The 23,867-nt window shown below is 33.6% G+C and overlaps 1 protein-coding gene across 1 annotated transcript in view; it reads right to left on the bottom strand.

Annotated features, from left to right (window-relative positions):
* The window catches only part of LOC128222099 (uncharacterized), a 72,234-nt gene that overhangs the window by 5,559 nt on the left and 42,808 nt on the right, over nucleotides 1-23,867 (bottom strand). The window contains exon 14 of the mRNA XM_052930945.1: nucleotides 3,624-4,678. Within this exon, the coding sequence (XP_052786905.1) occupies nucleotides 3,624-4,678 (1,055 nt within the window). The remainder of the gene's footprint in view (nucleotides 1-3,623; nucleotides 4,679-23,867) is intronic.

The raw sequence follows: 23,867 nt of genomic DNA, 5'->3' as shown, positions 1-23,867 counted from the left end.
ATAGGTCTGGGTAGCACTAAAAACAATAGATACGAGTTAGGATTTGTAAATAAAAAAAATAAATGATTTATCGTCTTGGTCAGTGTAATATGTGGCAATTTTCAAAAACTGTATATTCAATGTTGTTTTAATCTGTAAATTCACAAAGATACTGAATACGCTAATGTATTCCTCACCTTTAAATATGTTTTGCATTGATATGTAAAAAAATACCTGCAAAAGGTTCATTTTAAAATTGCAAAATCCGTACAGTCTAAACTCTTTGGCTCGATATTGCATGGCTCGATATACTAGTTGGCTCGATATTGCATGGCTCGATATTGCATGGCTCGATATTACATGGCTCGATATTGCATGGCTCGATATACACGTTGGCTCGATTTACTCGTTGGCTCGATATTGCATGACTCGATATACTCGTTGGCTCGATATTGCATGGCTCGATATTTCATGGCTCGATATTGCATGGCTCGATATTGCATGGCTCGATATTGCATGGCTCGATATACACGTTGGCTCGATATTGCATGACTCGATATATTCGTTGGCTCGATATTGCATGGCTCGATATACTCGTTGGCTCGATATTGCATGACTCGATATACACGTTGGCTCGATATTGCATGACTCGATATATTCGTTGGCTCGATATTGCATGACTCGATATACACGTTGGCTCGATATTGCATGGCTCGATATTGCATGGCTCGATATACACGTTGGCTCGATATTGTATGACTCCATATATTCGTTGGCTCGATATTGCATGACTCGATATTGCATGGTTCGATTTACTCGTTGGCTCGATATTGCATGACTCGATATATTCGTTGGCTCGATATTGCATGACTCGATATACACGTTGGCTCGATATTGCATGGCTCGATATTGCATGGCTCGATATACACGTTGGCTCGATATTGCATGGCTCGATATTTCATGGCTCGATATTGCATGGCTCGATATACTCATTGGCTCGATATTGCATGACTCGATATACACGTTGGCTCGATATTGCATGACTCGATATATTCGTTGGCTCGATATTGCATGACTCGATATACACGTTGGCTCGATATTGCATGGCTCGATATTGCATCGCTCGATATACATGTTGGCTCGATATTGCATGACTCGATATATTCGTTGGCTCGATAGTGCATGGCTCGATATATTCGTTGGCTCGATATTGCATGACTCGATATACACCTTGGCTCGATATTGCATGGCTCGATATTGCATGACTCGATATACACGTTGGCTCGATATTGCATGGCTCGATATTGCATGAATCGATATTGCATGACTCGATATACACGTTGGCTCGATATTGCAAGGCTCGATATTGCATGACTCGATATACACGTTGGCTCGATATTGCATGACTCGATATATTCGTTGGCTCGATATTGCATGACTCGATATTGCATGACTCGATATACACGTTGGCTCGATATTGCATGACTCGATATACTCGTTGGCTCGATATTGCATGGCTCGATATTTCATGGCTCGATATTGCATGGCTCGATATTGCATGGCTCGATATACTCGTTGGCTCGATATTGCATGATTCGATATACTCGTTGGCTCGATATTGCATGACTCGATATACTCGTTGGCTCGATATTGCATGGCTCGATATTGCATGGCTCGATTTACTCGTTGGCTCGATATTGCATGACTCGATATATTCGTTGGCTCGATATTGCATGACTCGATATACACGTTGGCTCGATATTGCATGGCTCGATATTGCATGGCTCGATATACACGTTGGCTCGATATTGCATGACTCGATATTTCATGGCTCGATATTGCATGGCTCGATATACTCGTTGGCTCGATATTGCATGACTCGATATACACGTTGGCTCGATATTGCATGACTCGATATATTCGTTGGCTCGATATTGCATGACTCGATATACACGTTGGCTCGATATTGCATGGCTCGATATTGCATGGCTCGATATACACGTTGGCTCGATATTGCATGACTCGATATATTTGTTGGCTCGATATTGCATGGCTCAATATATTCGTTGGCTCGATATTGCATGACTCGATATACACGTTGGCTCGATATTGCATGGCTCGAAATTGCATGACTCGATATACACGTTGGCTCGATATTGCATGGCTCGATATTGCAGGACTCGATATTGCAGGACTCGATATACACGTTGGCTCGATATTGCATGGCTCGATATTGCATGACTCGATATACACGTTGGCTCGATATTGTATGACTCGATATATTCGTTGGCTCGATATTGCATGACTCGATATTGCATGGCTCGATATACACGTTGGCTCGATATTGCATGACTCGATATATTCGTTGGCTCGATATTGCATGACTCGATATTGCATGGCTCGATTTACTCGTTGGCTCGATATTGCATGACTCGATATATTCGTTGGCTCGATATTGCATGACTCGATATATTCGTTTGCTCGATATTGCATGACTCGATATACACGTTGGCTCGATATTGTATGGCTCGATATTGCATGGCTCGATTTACTCGTTGGCTCGATATTGCATGGCTCGATATACTCGTTGGCTCGATATTGCATGGCTCGATATTTCATGGCTCGATATTGCATGGCTCGATATTGCATGGCTCGATATTGCATGGCTCGATATACTCGTTGGCTCGATATTGCATGACTCGATATACTCGTTGGCTCGATATTGCATGACTTGATTTACTCGTTGGCTCGAGCCAGTTTACAAAGGACCATTTTTTCTATATATTCATATAAAATTCGATCGGATGGCTCGATATCGTGAGTGGCGATATCTTTCCACGCTCGATGTCATTTTCGCAGTCCCTAGTATTAATTTCACACTGTGTTTTGTTGCTCGATGTCATTTTCGCGGGTTCATGTAAGAATTTCACACCTTAACTTGTTTCCTTGGCTTCATTCAGCACAATGCCATAATCGATTAGAATTACTTGATCGGAATCATAATAAGTATCAAACTTAAGTAGGTTAACAGTTTGAGCAAACATGCTATTACTCTTTCTGTTTTTAATTGGCTCGTGTACAAACGTCAAAATTTTGTCATAACATCTGTAAATCTCAATCATTTTGATAGGCGTCATTCATATAAAATATAGCTCGGAATGTTTCTCCAAATATTAAAATACATACAAATGTCAAATGCTGGGCAATCTAGAAAAGGACCCGGTACAATCTAAGCTATAAATATTGGGTGTTTATTGTTTACGCATAGATGTGTTTAATGTTTAATCTAAAAAAAACGATATTTTCATAGTATCAAACGCATCATGTTGCAAACTGTTCGATAACTATTTGCAATAAATACTCTTCTCTTGTGGACATAATGTATCAAATAACAACAAAGGTAAAATACGTTCTTTAACGTACCAAAGAAAAATACACATTCAGTAAGAAATCCCGCATGGCTCGATAGACTCGAGGCTAGAAGTATTTGGGCCGATCCCGCGAATATCGAGCCACTGAGTTTCGACAGTGTAGGCTTTGAGTGGCTATTGCAATCACAATCGTTACCGTCTTACGTGCTTAAATAAAGAATAGAATCGCTATTTCATACATAATTAAAACATAAATAGCGTAAACTCACTTACTTCTTTGCGTTTACTTTAAAACGGATGTCCCATGTTTGGTCCGCCTTATAACTTTTGGGCCACACAGATTTGTATATGACGCCGTCGTTGTTGTTTGGTTCAAACTTGAATGTCTCGAAATAAATGGAAGGGTATTCCTCCATCTTCTCCTTCAATGGCCAGACATCCGGAGGAGGCCATACACTACACTTGTCTAACACACACTCAACCAAATGTCCAGATACTGCCGCTTGACGAGCGAGGCGCTCAACTATGGCCTGTGGTATTGATACGGTATCAAGTCTGAGTTTTGCTGTATGAGCAGGTGAGTGGTTGAAAGCCATCTGAGGAAAGTAAAGGTTGTCTGAATGCGACACTTCACTGGGCAGTATATCACAATATGAAATCTCACACGTGTATCCATAATAAATTGCACTGGAAGCAACATACAAACACAATGTTTCCGATATGTCCGTGTCTTCGATCTTAATATGTTTGGTACAGTCCTGTGACGGGCTTGGTGGAGGTACCATCTGGTTCCTCAGCGGATTGTACTCGTCTGATATTTCGGTACAACAAAACAATGTTAATGTTACTGAATGGTTGAGTTGATTCATCCTACCGACGATTTGACAAATTTGTTCTGTTGACATCCTAATACATGATAGTTCCAACACCGTGGTATAATCAGCTGAGATGGGATGTGGAACCACCGTCGACAAGCCTAGTTGTTCAAAAGCAGGGTTTGATTCCAGGGTGATCATGTCCAAGTCACATTTCACGGATTTACCGCATCTGGTCACGTAATCAATCAGACGAATAAACCCCTCTACTGTGATGGCGAGACACAAAAGCTCAATGTTTGTTGTACATTCAGATGATACTTCCTGCTGCTCGCTATCATTCTGATCCTGCGGTACATCATCTTCCGGTTCTATGGAACATTCCCGCAACACCAATGACGTACCTCCCGCTTTTATGAAAGACTGCGATAGTCGTCTGAACTGTTCCTCTGACATGCGGATACGTTCCAAGTATACGTACTTCAGGTGAGAGAAAAGACCTTCCCGTTCATTCTGTGGAATAATGTTTTGGTATAATTATGACATGTATCTTGAAGAAGTATTAATATTAGTATTAGAAATAGTCATAGTAGGTTGTAATAATAATAATAATAATAATAATAATAATAATAATAATAATAATAATAATAAAAAAGATAAATAATACTAATTATTAAAATAAAAATAAAAATAATAATAATAATAATAATAATAATAATAATAATAATAATAATAATAATAATAATAATAATAATAATAATAATGATGATGATGATGATGATGATTATAATAATAATGATAGTAATAATAATAATAATAATTATAAAAAATAATAAAATAAATAAAACAAATAAAATAAATAATAATAATAATAATAATAATAATAATAATAATAATAATAATAATAATAATAATAATAATAATAATAATAATAATAAAAGTAATAATAATAATAACAATAATAATAAAAAATCATAGTCATAATCATAAAATAAATAATAAAATGAATAATAAAATAAATAATAATAATAATAATAATAATAATAATAATAATAATAATAATATTAATAATAATAATAATAATAATAATAATATTAATAATAATAATATTAATAATAATAATAATAATAATAATAATAATAATAATAATAATAATATTAATAAAAAATCTAGTTATAAAAATAAAATATAATAATCAAAATAATATAATAATAATAATAATAATAATAATAATAATAATAATAATAATAATAATAATAATAATAATAATAATAATAATAATAATGATAATAATAATAATAATAATATTTGTATTATAACAACAGTTCATTACGTATAAACAAATATAAACAGGGTATATTTTTTTCAAATTCCAAGACACTTAGTCGTACTTTTATAATTTATTTTTTTTATTTTAATAATGCTGTTTATCCAGTGTTGCTTGCTTTTCAAACCCTTCCTTTATTGATACATCAATTATAAAAATATTAGTCCGTGGTCTTCGGATGGCTGTTTGATCATACACTCATTTAAATCTTGCCATCGGAATGTCTGGAAAAATCAATTTTAAAACAATAATGAGCCTGTATATGTATCACACATTACCGCCGTGATACAGCAAAGATATTTATCGTGTTTGTTCGACTATTTGCTGTCATTCAGACCGCTGTTTTTATTGTTTTGGCATCCGTTAAAATGGCATAAATCTGCCACACATACTTCTGCAAGTTAATGCAAAAGCTTAAATTGGGTTACCGCGTTTGAACGGTCAACAGAAAGCGTGTTTCCGCTATAATAAACAACACAAAGCATTTTACTTATTTTTGCTTTAATTCATTCTAGTCTACTTATTTAGGGCAGACTTATTAGTACAATGTATTAATTTAAAAATGACACATACAGTCAAACCTGTATTAAGTGGCCACCCTTGGGAAATGATCAAAGTGGCTGCTTAAGACAGGTGGCCACTTAATCCAGGTTTGACATTTCGGCCTTGAGCTTTATTCAGAGATGGAGTATGTATCTTAACCACCACCTCACACCACAATCAGTAACATCTGTATCAATATTATTGAAGAAGGCTGAATACAAATACATTTGTATAGATAAAATAAATTTATTTCAAATTTGTAAATAAAATACAATAGATAAATGTTGATACAAGGCATAAACAAAACACACCACATATCAGTCTACACATTTCACGCTTACGCTTAAGTAAGAAATTGATTCGAGTCCTTCCACAGTTAAATTCCTTGGCAACACTTTTTGCACTACGGCCGTTTTCTAATAACTTTATAAACTCGACACGTTCTTTTAGAGTCAAACACTTTCGATTAGTCTTAGTTTCAGCCATAATCAAAGGTAAAAAACATATCAAGAACAATGCATTGTAAATATCCGTTCGTAGAAATATAAATCCGTGCACTTTAAAAAATAATATTAAGTGCATAAAAATCGTAACTCGTTTAACGCCTTCGAATGACAATGCAAACTGTGAACTCATAAAAACCGGTGTTTTTGTCGGTATTTAATAATTATCTTCGTTATTATTTAATTATCTTATTAATTGTGTCAATTCTGATCAAAACATTCGCCAACGTGTAATAAACATGATTTCTCGATGAGTAAACACGCATTGCAATCGTGTGATGCAATATTCATTTTCATTGGATGACGGAGATTCCCGAGGCCGTCGTTCTTTTCCGTAAACTTTTATACGCAATTAAAGCTGTGCATTCGCCTTATTCCAGAAGCCCATAATGCTTTGCGACAAAGGTGACTTCCGGTTTATTTCCGCATTCAATTTCCTAGTTATCGATACGAGTGAAAGGAAGAGCATAATTGGCAAAATAGATCGATAGGTGAGTAAAACATGTTAGGAACATCAGGTTATACATTCTTCTATAAATATCTACCGTTTTTTGTAAATGTCAATGAAGTTTTCGACGTTTATACCCAACTTCAGTACACATTTAAGTGGGTGGGGTAAAATAACAAATATAATGGTAAAGACTTTCATAGTAGTTCTCAAAGACTTCAAATACATATTGGTTGTTATGAAGTATGCATTCAATCGTGGTTTGTTTAGTTTGTTATTAAATTAAATGAATGATATGTTGCAATTAGTGTGAAATTGTTAAAATCTGCAACTTCAAAACAGTCAAATAAATGAAGCTTAAAATTAAATGTGATTAAGAAGGGCATTTAAATACTGACTGCTGTGCTGTATGTAAACAAATATGCAGGTCTTAAAATAACAGCTTATTAATATTGTACTAGTAAATTGTAACTATTTAAATATCTGACTGATATTAAAGCTGCACTCTCACAGATTAAACATTTTGACAACTGTTTTTTTTTTGTCTTCGACTGCCAATTTATGCAAACGTGCAAGAAAACTAGTGATATAAGACTGCTGACAAAACATTGGATCGCAGATTTTCATTTTTAAGTAAATAAAATAATTTTTAATGCATTTTTTCTTAAACCGTTAGTAACGCTTTTAAAATTAGCTATAAAATAATATTTTTTAAATGGAAATATGGAGATATGAAAATCGGTGATCTGATTTTTTTTTGTCAGCAGGCTTATATCACTGGTTTGCAGATATTTACGCAGAAATTGCCTCTTTCCAAGACAACAAATAAAAAAAGTTGTCAAAACGGTATATCTGTGAGAGTGCAGCTTTAACAGAGTCTTTTATATTTTTTCTGGCTAAGTTGGATGATGATAAAACTATTTATTTTATTTCAGAGATGTACATTCTGGATGTTTGATTCCGCCAAGTTGATGCTCAACAGGAGTATGCAGTTGATACCATTGATCTGATAGCACCTGCTATATCGGTGGTTATACAAGAAAAATTTGTGCAAAACACAAGAGACGGAATCGGTTCAAGAACAGAGATAAAATAAATGAAGTGTGTCAATATAAATGAAAACTTTCCTTGACTGCAAGGACTAAAGAAATGCACACAAGTGACATAAATTTAAATGTTTGGTACAAAAAGTAGACATTTAGAACTTAAAATTATGACACAGGATGTGAAACAACACTTTATAGCCGATAACAGTCGAACAAGAGATTTTTCAAAAAGAAGCAAGATGTGTTTTTTTAACCCTTGGCAACTGAACCTTTAAAGGGATTATTGCATACCAAGGACAATTTATTGTTATTGAATTATATCATGTTTAATGTTATTATTAAATTGTAAAAAATACCGTTGTTATTAATATGATTGTCTATGATCTTTTTATTCCAATGATTGTGTAAACTCCCATGGTTAATATTAAAAAGACATAAAATCGAGTTAACGTTTGTGGGCAATAACTAGCCACCCGGTTAACTTAATTTGTTGGAGCACCGTGCTTTTTCTGGCAGCCCTTGGTTCGAGCTTTTTCCTATCATGTTACTTTAGTATTGTTATAGTCAATAAGCCTAGGTGTCGTTAGCGCAGTACTGTAAGCCGAATATTTTCTTGGCCCAAATTCAAACAGCCTGGAGATTTAAATGAAACTTGGTACACATGCAAATTTCCAGAAACAATAGGCCCATGTCCAGCAAGATCATGCATAATATTTCAAGACTTGAATGATTCAATACATCTGCTCCTATTTATTTTAATTTTCATAACTAAAATTGTTCATCATTGTAAATACAGTGCTCGAGTTTAAAGCTGCATTCTCAGACTGACCATTTTGACAAAAAAATGTCTGAAAACCAGTGATATAAGATTGCTGATGGAAGATCAGAAAACATTTTTACAGAATTATCTTGATCTTAACATTTGTACGTATCTTTGTTTGAAAATGGATATATTTATGGTTAAAAAGCGTTTCTAACGCTTTAAGAAAATGGAGTCTTTTGACAGTGTTTCTAACAACTGAGATCTGTTATTTTGTGAATCATCTTATATGACTGACTGAATTGAAGGCAATGATATCAAAATCAGTTAATCTGTAAGATTGCAGTTTTAAAGGTGCATGTCCATAAAGGTCAATTGGCAGGAGATCTCATCAAATTTAATGAAGAATCATACATTCAATGATGCAATTCAACTTATTCATTTTGATGAGAATCAGCATTTAAAGAAGTTACCATGAGCTGTGATTTTTTGCTGTGCTTTTTTATGACAAATTTATCATTTCTGTAGAAAATGTCTGACACTATCATACAAATTGTAGCAAAAGAAACAAAAAATAGTTGTACAGAATTAATGTTTATTTAAATATCTATAAAAATAGTTGTTCATATAATAAAACATTATGATGCACATTGTAAATGTAAAACATAACTAAAGTACAAGGACATAAAAAAATATTTAATTTTATATATTTATATGATTTTTGAATAATAATATTTCTTATGATAACAATAATAATAATAAGTGTTGAATACTAAGCACTTAACATATTATACAATGTATGAATATCAATAATAACAGTCAAAAAACAACAGTTCAACCAACAAAAGAGATCCAACAAGTACTAGCAATGTGAATCAAACCAATATGACCCAACAGTGATTCAAATAACACTAGTTGTCTATCACACATTCTGTCCAACAAGCAGTCCAAACAACACTGGTGGTCCAACCAACACTTCCAGTCCAACCATTTATAATTGTTCAACCAACACGTATGGTCCATCCAATATAGCGGCCCAGTAAGCAATAGATGCCAAACCAACAATAGCATGTTAGGTCCATCACGTTGCTACCAATCTAGCAGCCCAACCAATTGTAGTGATGTTCTTCATTGAAAGTAATGACCTCAGAAGGTAACATCAGCATATTTGAATCATATCTGTAAAGAAAGGAATGGAACATAAAAAGCATATTTTTATAAAAAAGTAAGTTACTCTCAGACTTTTTTATGAATGGGTTTTAAGACAATCTGGAACCCGATTTAATTCCAGGCCTGGGGGGTATGCGACTAGTCCGGTGGCCATGATCATAATATTTGAAAATAACAAATCATTTAGAAGACTACACAGGTGACAGCATGACATAATTACTCTAAGAAAATGTTTATTACATAGTAATAAAATACACACATCAGTATAAATATCAGAATTTATATTGATGATGATTTATTTATGTTCATTCATAAGACTATTAGTTATACCTGGTAATGTACATACAGATTCCTCATTAGATTATGACTGTCAGATAGTAAAACAGACTAATGTATTATTTGTGTTAATTTTCAAAACAAATGTTTTAGAATAGATGAGAATTTGTTGTTTATAACACTCCAATAAGAATAGTAACTGCAGTCTTTTCTGAACCATCTACCCCACCCACCAGAACTAACTGTCCAAGTAAACAGTCAAGCGATTTATAGCTCATGACATTCAAATAATATCACAATAATGTAATATAAACTCATTAAAATGACAAATCTAATAAAAATAAATAAATTATAACAAACCTGGAATGATAATTTGTCCGTATTTATCGCTGTTATTGTACTTCGTCATAACCCGGAAATAAACCGGAAGTCACCATGCCGCAAAGGATTATGGTCTATTGGAAAGTCGAGAATTGGAAAAAATTATAAGCGGAAGTGTCAGTGACAAGGGATAAGTGGCCGCTAATTAGTGTTTATATGGCTTCATGGGGACAAAAATTAGTGGCCGTGGCCGCGTTAGACAGTTGGCCGCTTAATGCACGTACATTATATAGTAAAAACGTACGGGGGGAATTTGGAGTGGCCCGTTATGGCAGGTGGCCATTTAAAGGAGGTGACCTTTCAACCAGGTTTGACTGTACTGGGATATGAACCAGATGCAACAATATCCATTCTGATTTTAAATAACTTTCTAGGTCTACATTCGGTAATAAATATGAAATATAAAAATCTTTATCTCTAAGTGTCCTTTTTATCGTAATATTATGTTGGCACTTTCAAAACAACTGTAAACTGTATTCTGTGTGTGTAAGTATGTGTATGCGTGTAGACGTGCGCGCGCGCGCCTGTGTGTGTGTGTGTGTGTGTGTATGTGTGTGTATGTGTGTGTGGTATGTCAATGTGCGTTTGTTTGCGAGAATGTGTATGCGTGTATACGTGCGCGCGCGCCTGTGTGTGTGTGTGCGTGTGTGCGTGCGTGCGTGTGCTTTATACTATTTTGTTACATTAGCCTCGTTTATAGATCCTTTGTTTTCTTAACTTCAAATCACGACTATTATTCTATTTATTAACCTATTTCAAGACATGTGCACTTTTTCATTAGTGTAAAATTGTCCAATTCCTATATCTTGAAGCATTATTTTACATATGCAACACATATCTTGATTCCAACCATAACATAACCGGAGGGCCGTATCTAATAATGTTCTTAAATTGTGGCCCCACCCTTTGCATTATTAATTATTATTTAAATCCGAAAGTCGATCATAATCTGCACATATGATTGTTTTATATACATGTTCAACATATATATGCAATAAAATAGTATGACACTGGATATATCTACACTGAATACGGGCCGAGTATTTCAAAACAACTAAGTTAACCAATATCAATTACTCTGTCACACAGCAGAATCAATTGTCACATAATGCAGTTGATGGTGAGTGAACGGTTTAAAAGAGAGAACGCACATCACTTGATGGTTGTATTTTAAATATGCAATACAGATTTATAGATGCTCACCAAAAATGCACGCATACAAGAACGCCTGTTCATACGAAAACATGCACACATGCGCACCCCACCCCCAACATGCACGGACACACACACACACACACACTAACACGCAGACACACACACACCCACACGCACGCACACGCGCTCGCACGCACACACGTACACATACACAAACACACGCACGCATGCACGCACGCACATACGCATGCACACACATGCACGCACATACACACGCACGCACGCAGGCACACACACACACACACACACACACACACACACACGCACACACACACACACACACACACACCACACTTGAACAAACAACCAATTATCCGCTTCGAAACAGACATGATTATGTAACTATACCTAGACGTTTAAGTATTTACTCGAAATCAACAATCCCATCTTCCATTGCTTCATGAAACCGGCTTGATGTTCACCTTCGTAACAGTAACACGATTAATGAATTTAAGGCATCTTTATAATATACATGCAAAGGCTCAATGGTTCTTAAATAATATCTTGTCGGGGACAGACTTTCAAATCTCCACCATACAAGAATCAGAAAATCTTGCAGCAACCTTAATGCACATCTCCACATAAACTTTATTCGTGATAATCCTATTTGTGACTGTGGACAAGGTTCAGAAGATGCAGAACATTACTTCTTTAAAGTGACAATCTTATTCAAAATTAATACATACACATGCTTAACAAGCATAAACTTTGAGTGATAAACCTTTGACTTATTACTAAATAATGCATTTATGGAAAATCTTAATTACTGATAACACGATTGTGACCGTGCATTTGATAGCTATAAAATCGCAAAAAAATATTAAATGATTGGTAAATGCTAAAAGTTTTAAGTAAGTACTGTAATCTTCCATCGTGTCATAAGGTAGAAATACCGTATGTTCTGTACCTTTCTTTCAAATTAAACTCAGTATCCTTCATAAGAATAATTGTTTTCGACATATCCGTTTTTTTGGTAAATTAAAACAATTGTTTTAATTTCGGTAAATCGTATTTGGGAGTAAGAGTGCATCTTTAAATGTAGTAGATACGGCGAAGAACGCGTGTTATTTTTTAGAAATACTCGAATGTTTCATCCTTTAAGTAAATTATTATTTTAGATAGAAGATAACACAGTCGATGAAAACAGTGTGCTTTTTATTGAAGATTTAAAATACATACAATTAACGAAACGTTTCTTTTGAAATCACCCTCAATCACTATATAAATGGTATGTTATTACATTGTATATTTTTCTGTTTTTCTTTTTTTTTCTATAGTAAATAACATTTTCTCATTTATCTAGTTACGTTTATTCATAGATTTTAACGACGTTGCCGCTATATTGACGCCTCGGAAGGGTTGAAACTAATGTTGTAATAATTTGTAGCCCAACCCATTTGGACTTTGTTTGATTTGATTGGAAGTGTACGTGTAAATTACGTATAAATTGCATGTAATTTATACTGTTTACAACAGGCACGCACTCAAGCACGCACGCACTCACGCATGCTCTTACGCATGCAGGCAGCACGCAGACAGCACGCAAACACACACACTGTTTGTATATCAATAAACGGCTTTATACTTTAACGAATTATATAATTAACCTGTATTCTATTACTACACTTTTAACTGGGTTGATAATGCATTAATCTTCTTGTACTTCGTTTTGGATATTCTACTTTAGTTCAAAAAGTGCTAAAATTTTAGTCTTCGCGAGTTCATGAAAGACAATTTCTAACATTGGTTTCTTCTTCTGGTGAAAGGCAAATGACAAAAATAACAAATTAAAAGCATAATTTATATGTAAAATGAATTTTATTCTTATTATACATAATACGAATTGACAAAAAAAACTTCGTAGTGATATACATAAACATAAAGCAACGATAACATATAAAACATATGTTATGTCCATACCGACTGAAAATTTGAAAAATACCCAAAACAAAAACAAAACAAACATATACTCAGTTATCAACAAAAACAAATTTGTGACATTATTTTAAAGGTATACATCAATTTAGCTACATCTTTATTGCTCTTGTAATTCAATGGCAATAACTTCGGTATGATGTACAACTTTTGTTTCACATTTTTCCAGCTGTTGTTATCGCTTTACAGTGCTAATGCCACACGACTCAACCACACGACTTAACCATTCATTTATTCCATTATGCAATCGGTCATTCACTCCCAGGCCGCAACAGTAATATAACATTTTCTATCAGTCAGGTTTACTTTAATGATATGAATTCAACGTTAATTATAAATTACAATGTGCTATATTTGCAAAACCAATAAGCTTATTTATATAATTATTATCACGAGTTATAGAATTGATAAAAACAAGAGCATTTATTACGAGGACTTCTGTGAAAATCATTATGGTTTCTTGGATTATATAACCTCAACGTTTATACACAACAATGAACTATATAATGTAAAACCCATGTCAGCTAATTATGTGTTAGAGTCTTTCAGTTTATAATTTATATTTTAAGTGGATACACTATAAACTTCACATTTGTTATGAGGACATCCTGTGTAATTCTGGCAAGTTTTTTAACGAAATATATGAAATAATAAGGACACCCCGAATTCAAACAAATCATTATGTTTAAAGGCACGTACGTTCAGTAATTAAACGTTATGGCCACATTCACATCTGTATTTTTACTGTACGTATACTACGTCTTAATTTCTCATGAGAGTACACGCCATCCTCAATCATGTGTAATCCGCTTAATAAACACACCAATACACGGATTCCCTATAAAAAACAACAACTTTTGACCAGAAAACAGTATGCCAGCAATCAATCAAATTAAACTTTCTAACCCAAAGCATTTAAAGTGCAAATGTGTCAAACAAATACATTTATTTCTTTATGTTTTAGTCATATTTCAATGTAAGTATAACTGTCAAACACATGAATACAACCTTCTCCTCTTGTAGCCAGTTCAAGAGCTTGCTGGGGAGTATTAAAATGCAAGTTGCATTCTCATAAATTCCTTGGGGACAATATATGTTTTGTTTTAATTTAAGAACTTAAAACAATTGAAATTCTCTCAATCAAGGACTTCGCTGTCGCTACGTTTCGCTTTGGGTTTTTCATTTTTCTTAGGAGTAAGTTTAGGCTCTTCATACAACTTTTCAGGTACCTACTCAGTGTTGAGACAAATACACACTGTGCTTGCAGAATTATCATATAGTTTAAACAGCTCCTTTCGCGAATCCGAAAATAAATAATTAATGATTAAGTACTTATCAATTGTAAATATAAAATATCATTTACATATCGACAGAGGTATAATATCATGGGAGAGGGTCGTATCTAATAATGTTATGTTTATGTCAATGTACGAAACTATTTTGGTAATTAGTATTGTAGAAGGTAGAAAATAGTGATTGATATGTTTTTATTAGCGAACTGTGTGTGGTTTTCATACATTTTGTGTTTAATTATTTGCAACAATAACGCAACCAATTTATACAAATTGTATAAACAACAAATCGTGCAACATGAAGATAAAGTATTACTTCTGGTTTGAATTAAGAATCAAATATACACGTATAACCTGTTTTGTAAACTTCTGGCGCAAATTCTTATTAGATTGTAACGTTAACATCATTAATATTGAAACGCTTGAAGATCGTGGAGATTCTGATTGCAAAGAAAGTGTTACCAAGCATGAGAACAACATGGGGAGTAAACAGTGATGTGACGAAAATATCGATATTTTAGTTTTGTAGGAATGAATAAACATAATAATATATAGATTATTGCAAATATTTCTTACATTAAAGGGGTATTAACCAAATATGTACTGCCGCAAGTTGATGGAGAGGCCTATTAAATCAGGGTTATCCATGTACGATATAAAGCAGCATGCATGAAGTTGTGAATCAGAAGAAAGATCGTTGTGGCAAGATCATGTAAAGTTTTGACTTTAAAACAGTTCAAGCAAATTGCAATTGGCAGAAGAGAGAAAGCTAAAAACTCGTGAAAGAACATTTGGCAGATTGCAGCAATAAATTCAAAGCCTAGCACTATCATATAAATATATATGCCGTTTTGTAAACATAAACATGTACAAATTAGTACAGTCTGCAAGTGATTTGCTTTGGTAAGCACGCCACTGTTTTTATCAAGATTTTATTTATTTTTACCTTAGAAGTGATTTTTGGTTCTAATGGATTGAATATCTCACCTAGCGTTGTTAAGTTGCTAAAAGACAACCAAGACACAAACGAAGTCCACAATATAAAAAACAACAACAGAATATTAACCAGAAGTCTACAAGTTCATACACGATCTGATAATGACTCCACTGTGGCCTGGAAAACGTCTGTAGTTATACATGAAGGCTGCAATTTCGTTATAGTCGATATGTTCACAGCTGGTCTTTTCGTCATATCTCGTCATTGCCCGAGGACACGAAATACGTCATAAAACGACAAAAATCCTTGCCATGTCGGAAATTCTTCCGTGCTCTTGTGGTCACTGACATATTCTCTTAAGCGAAATTATATTTGTATATAATTTAACTGCCTCGGACTTTACAGCATGCAAAATAGCTTTCCTCGAAATGAACACGGCCTTTAGGTGCCGTAGCCATTGTTGTTTCTCGGGACTGTCGATTACGCCCATATTCACTTCCCTTATCTTCATTTAGTCCAATGTCAGTCTAAAATAAATCAGAAAGATCTCTAAAATGCATATAGCGGATTACAACATCTAAGCGTTGAATAATATTGAACCTAGCATATGCTAAAGTGTTGTTGTTTTTTTGTTTATGAATGCCAAAATAAGTACAGTAACAAGCCAATAAGCAAAACCATGCACTTGTCTCATCTCAGTTTAAATAGTATAATCAACAATATATGTAGTTGAACAATTTGCATATGTTATTTTGTATATAAGTCACATGAAGAATGTTGATTATTACTGAATGCAATCAGATTTCATCGTTCTTAATATAAACTCAAGATTCCCATATCGGATTCAACTGGCAGAGTTTCAATGTTCTAATGTTGTTCTATACTACTTCACCACAAGGCCTGATGTTTTATTGTTTCACATATATAACGTATCCATTTTAACACATGCCCTAGATTGTTTTCGGTTCAACAGAACCATCACGTATCTTTATGTTAAAAACATGTTTATAATGAAATTGCTCAATTTAGTTTGGTCAGAGAAATACTAATTTTAAATGTATATTATGAAAATTCTCCTTTTATATTGGTCGGAGAAATAATCGGTACGAATGTTCATTAACAACTCAATTAATAGAAAATGATAATATACTAGCAAGTCTCTCATTTTGTTTTGATGATTTTCTTAGAGAATATATTGTTCGATCTAAATGTATGTGGCAAGCATGATACTTTCTATTTAATGAAAATAAGCCTTATTTTTTTAATACTTTTTGTCTTAGACAGGAAATGACGTCACGAAAATATTGCAAACTGTGACGTAACATGGTTTCACGCAAGAATTTCAAACAAAGTCAAGTTATTTAAAAGTAAAGTGTTTAGTATTTATCTTATGACTGTTACTGGATATATCCTCAGTATACTTAGTATTTACTTATTGCCTGAATTAAAAAGAGCCGATACATGTTTTGTTTTAAATTCTTCCTTGTATTACATGCAACAATGCATGCATCGCGGTCAATGGCATTGCTTCATGGAATTCCGTTCATTATCCTCGCAGGTGAAACAGGTAGGTATTATTTGTTATTTTTAACATTGAAAAGCACATGCTCTGACACTCGTCACCGCTTTATACAAAATTTTCGAGTTTCAAAGGCTTGCAGATTTACACATTTCCGAAGCTAAAGACAGTTCCTCTAGATTAAACTTTGTGTATGTAGTACTTGTATGTAGCTACGCCCTGCAACAAGTGAGTAGAATCACGCCCTTGAACAACACAGACGTTGCACAATCAAGTAGTTTATAAACTCTTTGTAATATCACACGGTATTTAACCAGTGTTTACCAAAATCTCCAAACCGTTTCAGGTATTACATCAATTTAAATTTAACCTTTAACAGAAGATGACACAATAGTGTATTGTGGTCCGGTGTAATTTAAAAACCAATATTTGAATGTGGTTCGTTGTAATTAGACAAAACCGTGTCATTTTTAAAGTCACGTGTAATGTAACAAATCAATACTTTATTGCTGCCCGTGTGATTAAACAAAACAATCATGTATCGTGGCCCGGAGTAATTAAACAAAACAGTCGTGTGTTATGGCCATGTTTTATTAACAAAACAGTCATATAATGTGACCCGGTGTAAAGTATTTAAGCGTTTCACTGTTTCTTTTAAATATTAACCACAAATGCATTGTTTTTTGAAAGCAAATAATACTGACAAAGCATTAGCAATTTAAGTGTCACAGAACAACGACAATATGTTATAACAGTTGTATTACTTGAAATGCTATGAACTAATGCAAACAAAGGTATCAACACATAATTGTATACATTAAGTAGAGGAATTTTGCAATATGGTGTAGACTACATCAAAAAATAATAAAAAATAAATAAAGTTTTCCACATGTATCGACAAAACATACAAGAAATCTAATTCCTTGGTTGTAAAATAATAACACAATGAAAATAATTTGGTTTGTCTAAATCAGTTGACATTTATATACTATTTACTTTAAATAAATGAACACGGAAATTAGCACCAGCAATCTAAAACGAGTGTACCCATCAATGCCCCATTTTTACAATGTGTGTTATAAACATGTCATATCAATTAAGGATGAAACTGGTTGTTTATATATATGGAATGACGCAAGTGCACATTCTCCAAAAAGTAATCGACAAACTTATAAAACAGACATCAATTGATCAATTTATACAAACATGAATGAACAGTTCTTCTAAAGGATTTAATGACGAACTATTACAATTTTATTTTGATTTCAACCTAACCTTATAAAACTTTTTTAAGGGTCCAAATGACAAAAATCAGAACATCAATTCATAAGTTTCAAGTTAAAACAGGAATACATTCCAATATTGACTTGAACCGAAGGAAATGTAATTAATGTAAAAGAGATATCGCAGAAGAATTTCAGAGGAAAACTCATGATAACAAAAAATAAATGAAAACAGAAATAGCTGATACATGTAGAATCTCTAACAATCTTTTAGCACTTTCTCCCATTGGAAACCTTAACACTGCGTTTACAAATGTAACTCCGGAACAACCTATCAACCAGATACACTCTGTTTCCAAATATTTAAACGTCATTTTTTTCACTACTTGTACTTCACACGAAAACCTAAGTACATATGGATGTTTAGATTAAGAATAATTCCATTTGCTTTTGTTTTTTCTCTTCACCTGTATTGCTAGGAATAACTTGGCTATACTTTATTAATACTGCTATATCATGTAAATTCGATTGTAGTATACTATACGTATACTCTTTTGTGTAGATGCATTGCTCATGTTGACGCATAAAGTGGCCTAAAATATTCAGTAATAAAGTGAACTTGACTTGACTTGACTTGATTACAAGGGTGGGGGGGGGGTGATGATCAGCCTGAGTGATATCTTTAAAGGGATATGCCACATCATTTCCTTTATTCGGAGATTAATGGAGGTTGATGGACGTGTGTTAATGCGGAAGAGGAACTGGACATACACTGTGGATAAAATATTGATGTCAAAGACAGTATTCTAGAAGGATATCTTTGAAATATATTGTATTTTAGTAAGTGTATCATTAAAGGAACTGTTTCTTTAGATTTCAAGAAAGATTGTTATAGTTGGCCACATCCTATCACCTGTCGTATCGAACAATTGATTTTTTAAGATTGATTAGTTCAAACATACTTCATTTAACTTTCTAAACGATCAAGTTAACACATGCGTATTTTTTTATTTACTTATCTTACAATATATATTCAATCGCACATTTGATTATAATATTTGATTGACCGCATAATGTTTATATTTTGCAATTTACTTAAATTGTTTAAGGGTCAATGCAAGAAACAACAATAATAAGTGAACACTATCATGTATGTCGGAATCAGTGTCAACATAACAAAAGCAAGATCAAAATTCAAAATGCCCCCTGTCCCCTCAATATCCTAAACAAGAAATCGACAGCCGCATTAATGCAAACCGAACTACAGTAAAATGTCAAATGTTGCGGCCATCATGATTCATTATTTATGAGCACACTAAACTTGAAAACAGTGTCAATGAAGGTGTTTAGTGGATTGTTTAATGATCATCTGGATTATAGTATTGATGTGTTTGTTTTTTCGCTTTGTGCTGTACAAATCTTATTGCTATGAAATTGCTAAGTTTCGCACATTGTTAAACAGGAAAATAGTCATACAAGTTTAATATTAAAGCAAGTTGCACTTTAGTTTTGTATTTCAGTATATCAGTATGATCCGCTTTGATATGCAATAAACCAGTTGAATGTCAAAAACCATTTTCAGAGAAGCAATGATGGCCAATTCAGTTAAATTGTAAGTTTATAGTATTAAAATACCTCCGGCACATAAAACAATACACGAGCATACGTTTATAATACAACCGAGGTAAATAATGAAAATAACATGTAATGATTTCAAAACTTAACTTCAATTTAAATGTATTCTCACTGCCTAATTTATAAACATTGACACGTTACTTATAATCAAACTATTTGTACAAGTCATTAAATACAAACAGTATCTTAAGTCGGGGATTTTATATAGTAGTATTTTACAATATAAACTTTTCTTATAATTTAGAATTATTAAAGGGCATATTAACCAAAATGGTATACATGTTCCAAAAAGGTTCAAGTACGTTCTATTTTTTAAATGCCATAATGGATACTCGTTAGAAATATTATGTACGTCACATTGAGATAACGCAAAACATTTGCATAATTTTGCCACATCTAAAACATAACCATGGATATGATTTTGTTTAACTTGATATCCTGAACTAAGCTTATAGATAATCACCCTAGTCTAAAAAAAACAGGACAAATTACAAATGTCACCTAATTTCCACTTAAACCGATTCACCGATAAAGACATTGCAAAATCAATTGATATGTTAAATCCATAAAAGCACCTGGAATATAAACGTTCCCATTCAAAACATGGCCAATGAAATCATAAGCCAAGTAAAATTTCCAAATAGTCCTAAGCTACCACAAGCTACCCCTATTTTCAAGAAAGATGACCCCTTTATAGAAAAATACTATAGAACTGTCAGTATTTAACCATCAATGTCCGAATTATATGCACTGGTTATGGGAAATCATGGCGATATAAAAAAAGGACCAACGCTTTGCCACAGACATGTCAAAACCGATGAACATTAAATGCGATAACCTTAATTCTGAAATCAGAAAAAATGAGCAAGGAAAAATCAAGCATGGAAGACAAGCTACTTGACCTTGAGGAAAAGTCCATGAATCAGAACCTTGTATTTTATAGCCAAGCAGATGCAGAAGGGGAGGAATGTGTGAACGCAATTCCTTGTGAATTCCTTGGGTTCGTTACAAAGCGGTACCTAACACTTATTGATATGGTATCTTGGTATGCACTGTGCTGTTTGTGAAATTTTGTGCTGTTCTTTCATGTTTCTTGTTTGTGATTTTATGTTATATGTCTTTGGCGTTTACCCAGTGCCATTTTACCGGGTTCTGTGCTGTTTGTGGAATTTTGTGCTGTTCTTTCATGTTTCTTGTTTGTGATTTTATGTTATATGTCTTTGGCGTTTACCCAGTGCCATTATACCGGGTTTATGTTTAAACATTTTGCTACTTTGCTTGGTTCTTTAGCTTTTCGCATAAATATTGAGTGAGTTAAATGCTACAGGCATATGTTTTGACTGGACAAATCGTGCCGGGAATAAACGTGCCAAACAACTGATGCTCATCATTGCTAGATTCAGTGCCTTCAAAACTCGAGAAACAGTTAGAAAGTTGTATTACGAGAAACGGGAGGACCTTTAGGCCTACAATCTAGAAATCGACATACAAATTCCCCTATAAATATCGTGAACGCCGCCGAAAGATCCATCCGCTCATGCAGAAACTCTAGAGCAAGAGTCTTTCTGTCTTTCAACGACAAGTTTTTTGTGGACGGATAGCTGCACCGGGGGCGCTCGGGTGATGCCGTCGCGGCCACCATCTACACCGCCATCGACCGAGGGACCCGGAAGGACCGACAGTAGGAACGTCAGCAAGGGAATCTACATGTGATTGCATGGAACATTAATGAACTCAAACGAAAACTTCTAGATACGGATTCTATTTATTTAGTTCAAAATATGATTTAGTTATTAAATGGAACATGGATACCGAATGAAGACCAAAGTGACCTAAACATAAATAGTCTTTAAAGTGATCACATTCATGGAAACAAATTTAAAAGGACATCAAACGGACGATATGGCGGAGATATATCAATTATTGTTTAGTTAACTTTAGAAAGATTCATTAAAATTGTTGATAAAAGACAAGAGGGAATATTATGGATTGAATCATCGTCAGATTTATTGATGTCGAATTTGTATATGCATTACATATAATCCACCTTATATGTTGAAGTGTTAGATATTGATTAGTTCGAAATTATGGAAACTGATTATTACATTTATTGTACTTAAAAAGATATGTATTTACAGGTGACTTTAACAGTAGGACGTCGTATGAAATTGATGATTTATAAGTTGATAGATAAATCAGTAATAATTTCATTTTTGCGGAAGATATAAGATTTAAAAAAAGAGAGAATAATATCGATAAATTAATTGACAGATGTGGAAGAAAAGTTTTAGATTTGTTGATTTACACAGGCTTATTGATAGTAAATGGGAGGTCTAAAAACGATCTATAGGGAGAAAATAGTTATAGCTCATTAAATGGGTGAAGTACTGTAGATTACTTATTAACTAACTTTGAGAACTTAGGATGCAAACCGAATTTTAATAAATTAAAGTTAAATGAATTCTCTGATCACGCTCCTGTTTTATTTTTGTTTAAACACTCATACTTATGAGGAACACACACACACACACACACATAATGAAATAACAATTCTGGTTTTACCTACATAAACATTGATGTGTCGAAACTCCTCACTTTAAGGCTTTACTATCAGATATGTAGCTTCCTCGAATCTAAGGCAATTTTGATATATAATTAAAACACAATAAAACAAATACAAATAATTGAAATAATTCAAAATTAGATGACTTCTTTAGACACTTTGAAAATATGTTTTGAAATTGAGCCAGACTCTCATCAAACAATGAATGATTGACCCGAATGTGACTTGTATGCAGGAGTTCGTTTGTGAATTTACGCACGAAGAATTGCGTTCTTCAGTATTTCTTCAGTATTTAAACAAATTAACAACAAGGTTTAGATAATAAACCTGCAGAAATATTTAAAGTATCATGTGATATTTTATTTCATCTCCTCTTGCATATGTATAACGCAATTAATGCGACAGGAATCTAGGTTGTTGGGGAAAATGCATTTTAACAGTTGTCTTTAAGAAGGGTGGCCTAGATCTTGCAGAAATTTATTTTTCTTGTGAATAACTCTTATAAACATTCTTTCCAAAAAAATCACAATTGTTGCATAATCGGTTGACAAAATGGTTAAACAAATACCAAAAATTATGTCAAAATCAATTTGGATACCAAAAATAAAAGGCAATTGTTTTTTTGCAGTCAATAGTTAATAAAGTTCTTAATTCAGATGATAAATTGTATGCTGCGTTCGTAGACTATGGACGTTGTTCTGATTATATTGAAATAAATCTGTTCTGTAATAATTTTGTGGCTGAAATATCCATACTCGCATGGCGACTTACAAGCAATGCATAACTCAGTGAAATCGTGCGTACGACTTAAGAAAGAGTTGTCACCCTTCTTTGACTCAAAAGTTAAGGTTAAACAGGGAGACTCCAGCAGCCAATTGTATAAACGTGGATAAGTCCTAACCAGCGGTTATCTTTTGGTTATCTCCCTG

The sequence above is a fragment of the Mya arenaria genome, chromosome 16 (assembly GCF_026914265.1).
Source record: "Mya arenaria isolate MELC-2E11 chromosome 16, ASM2691426v1".
Taxonomy (NCBI): Eukaryota; Metazoa; Mollusca; class Bivalvia; order Myida; family Myidae; genus Mya; species Mya arenaria.
This window is presented reverse-complemented; position numbering and strand designations above follow the sequence as displayed.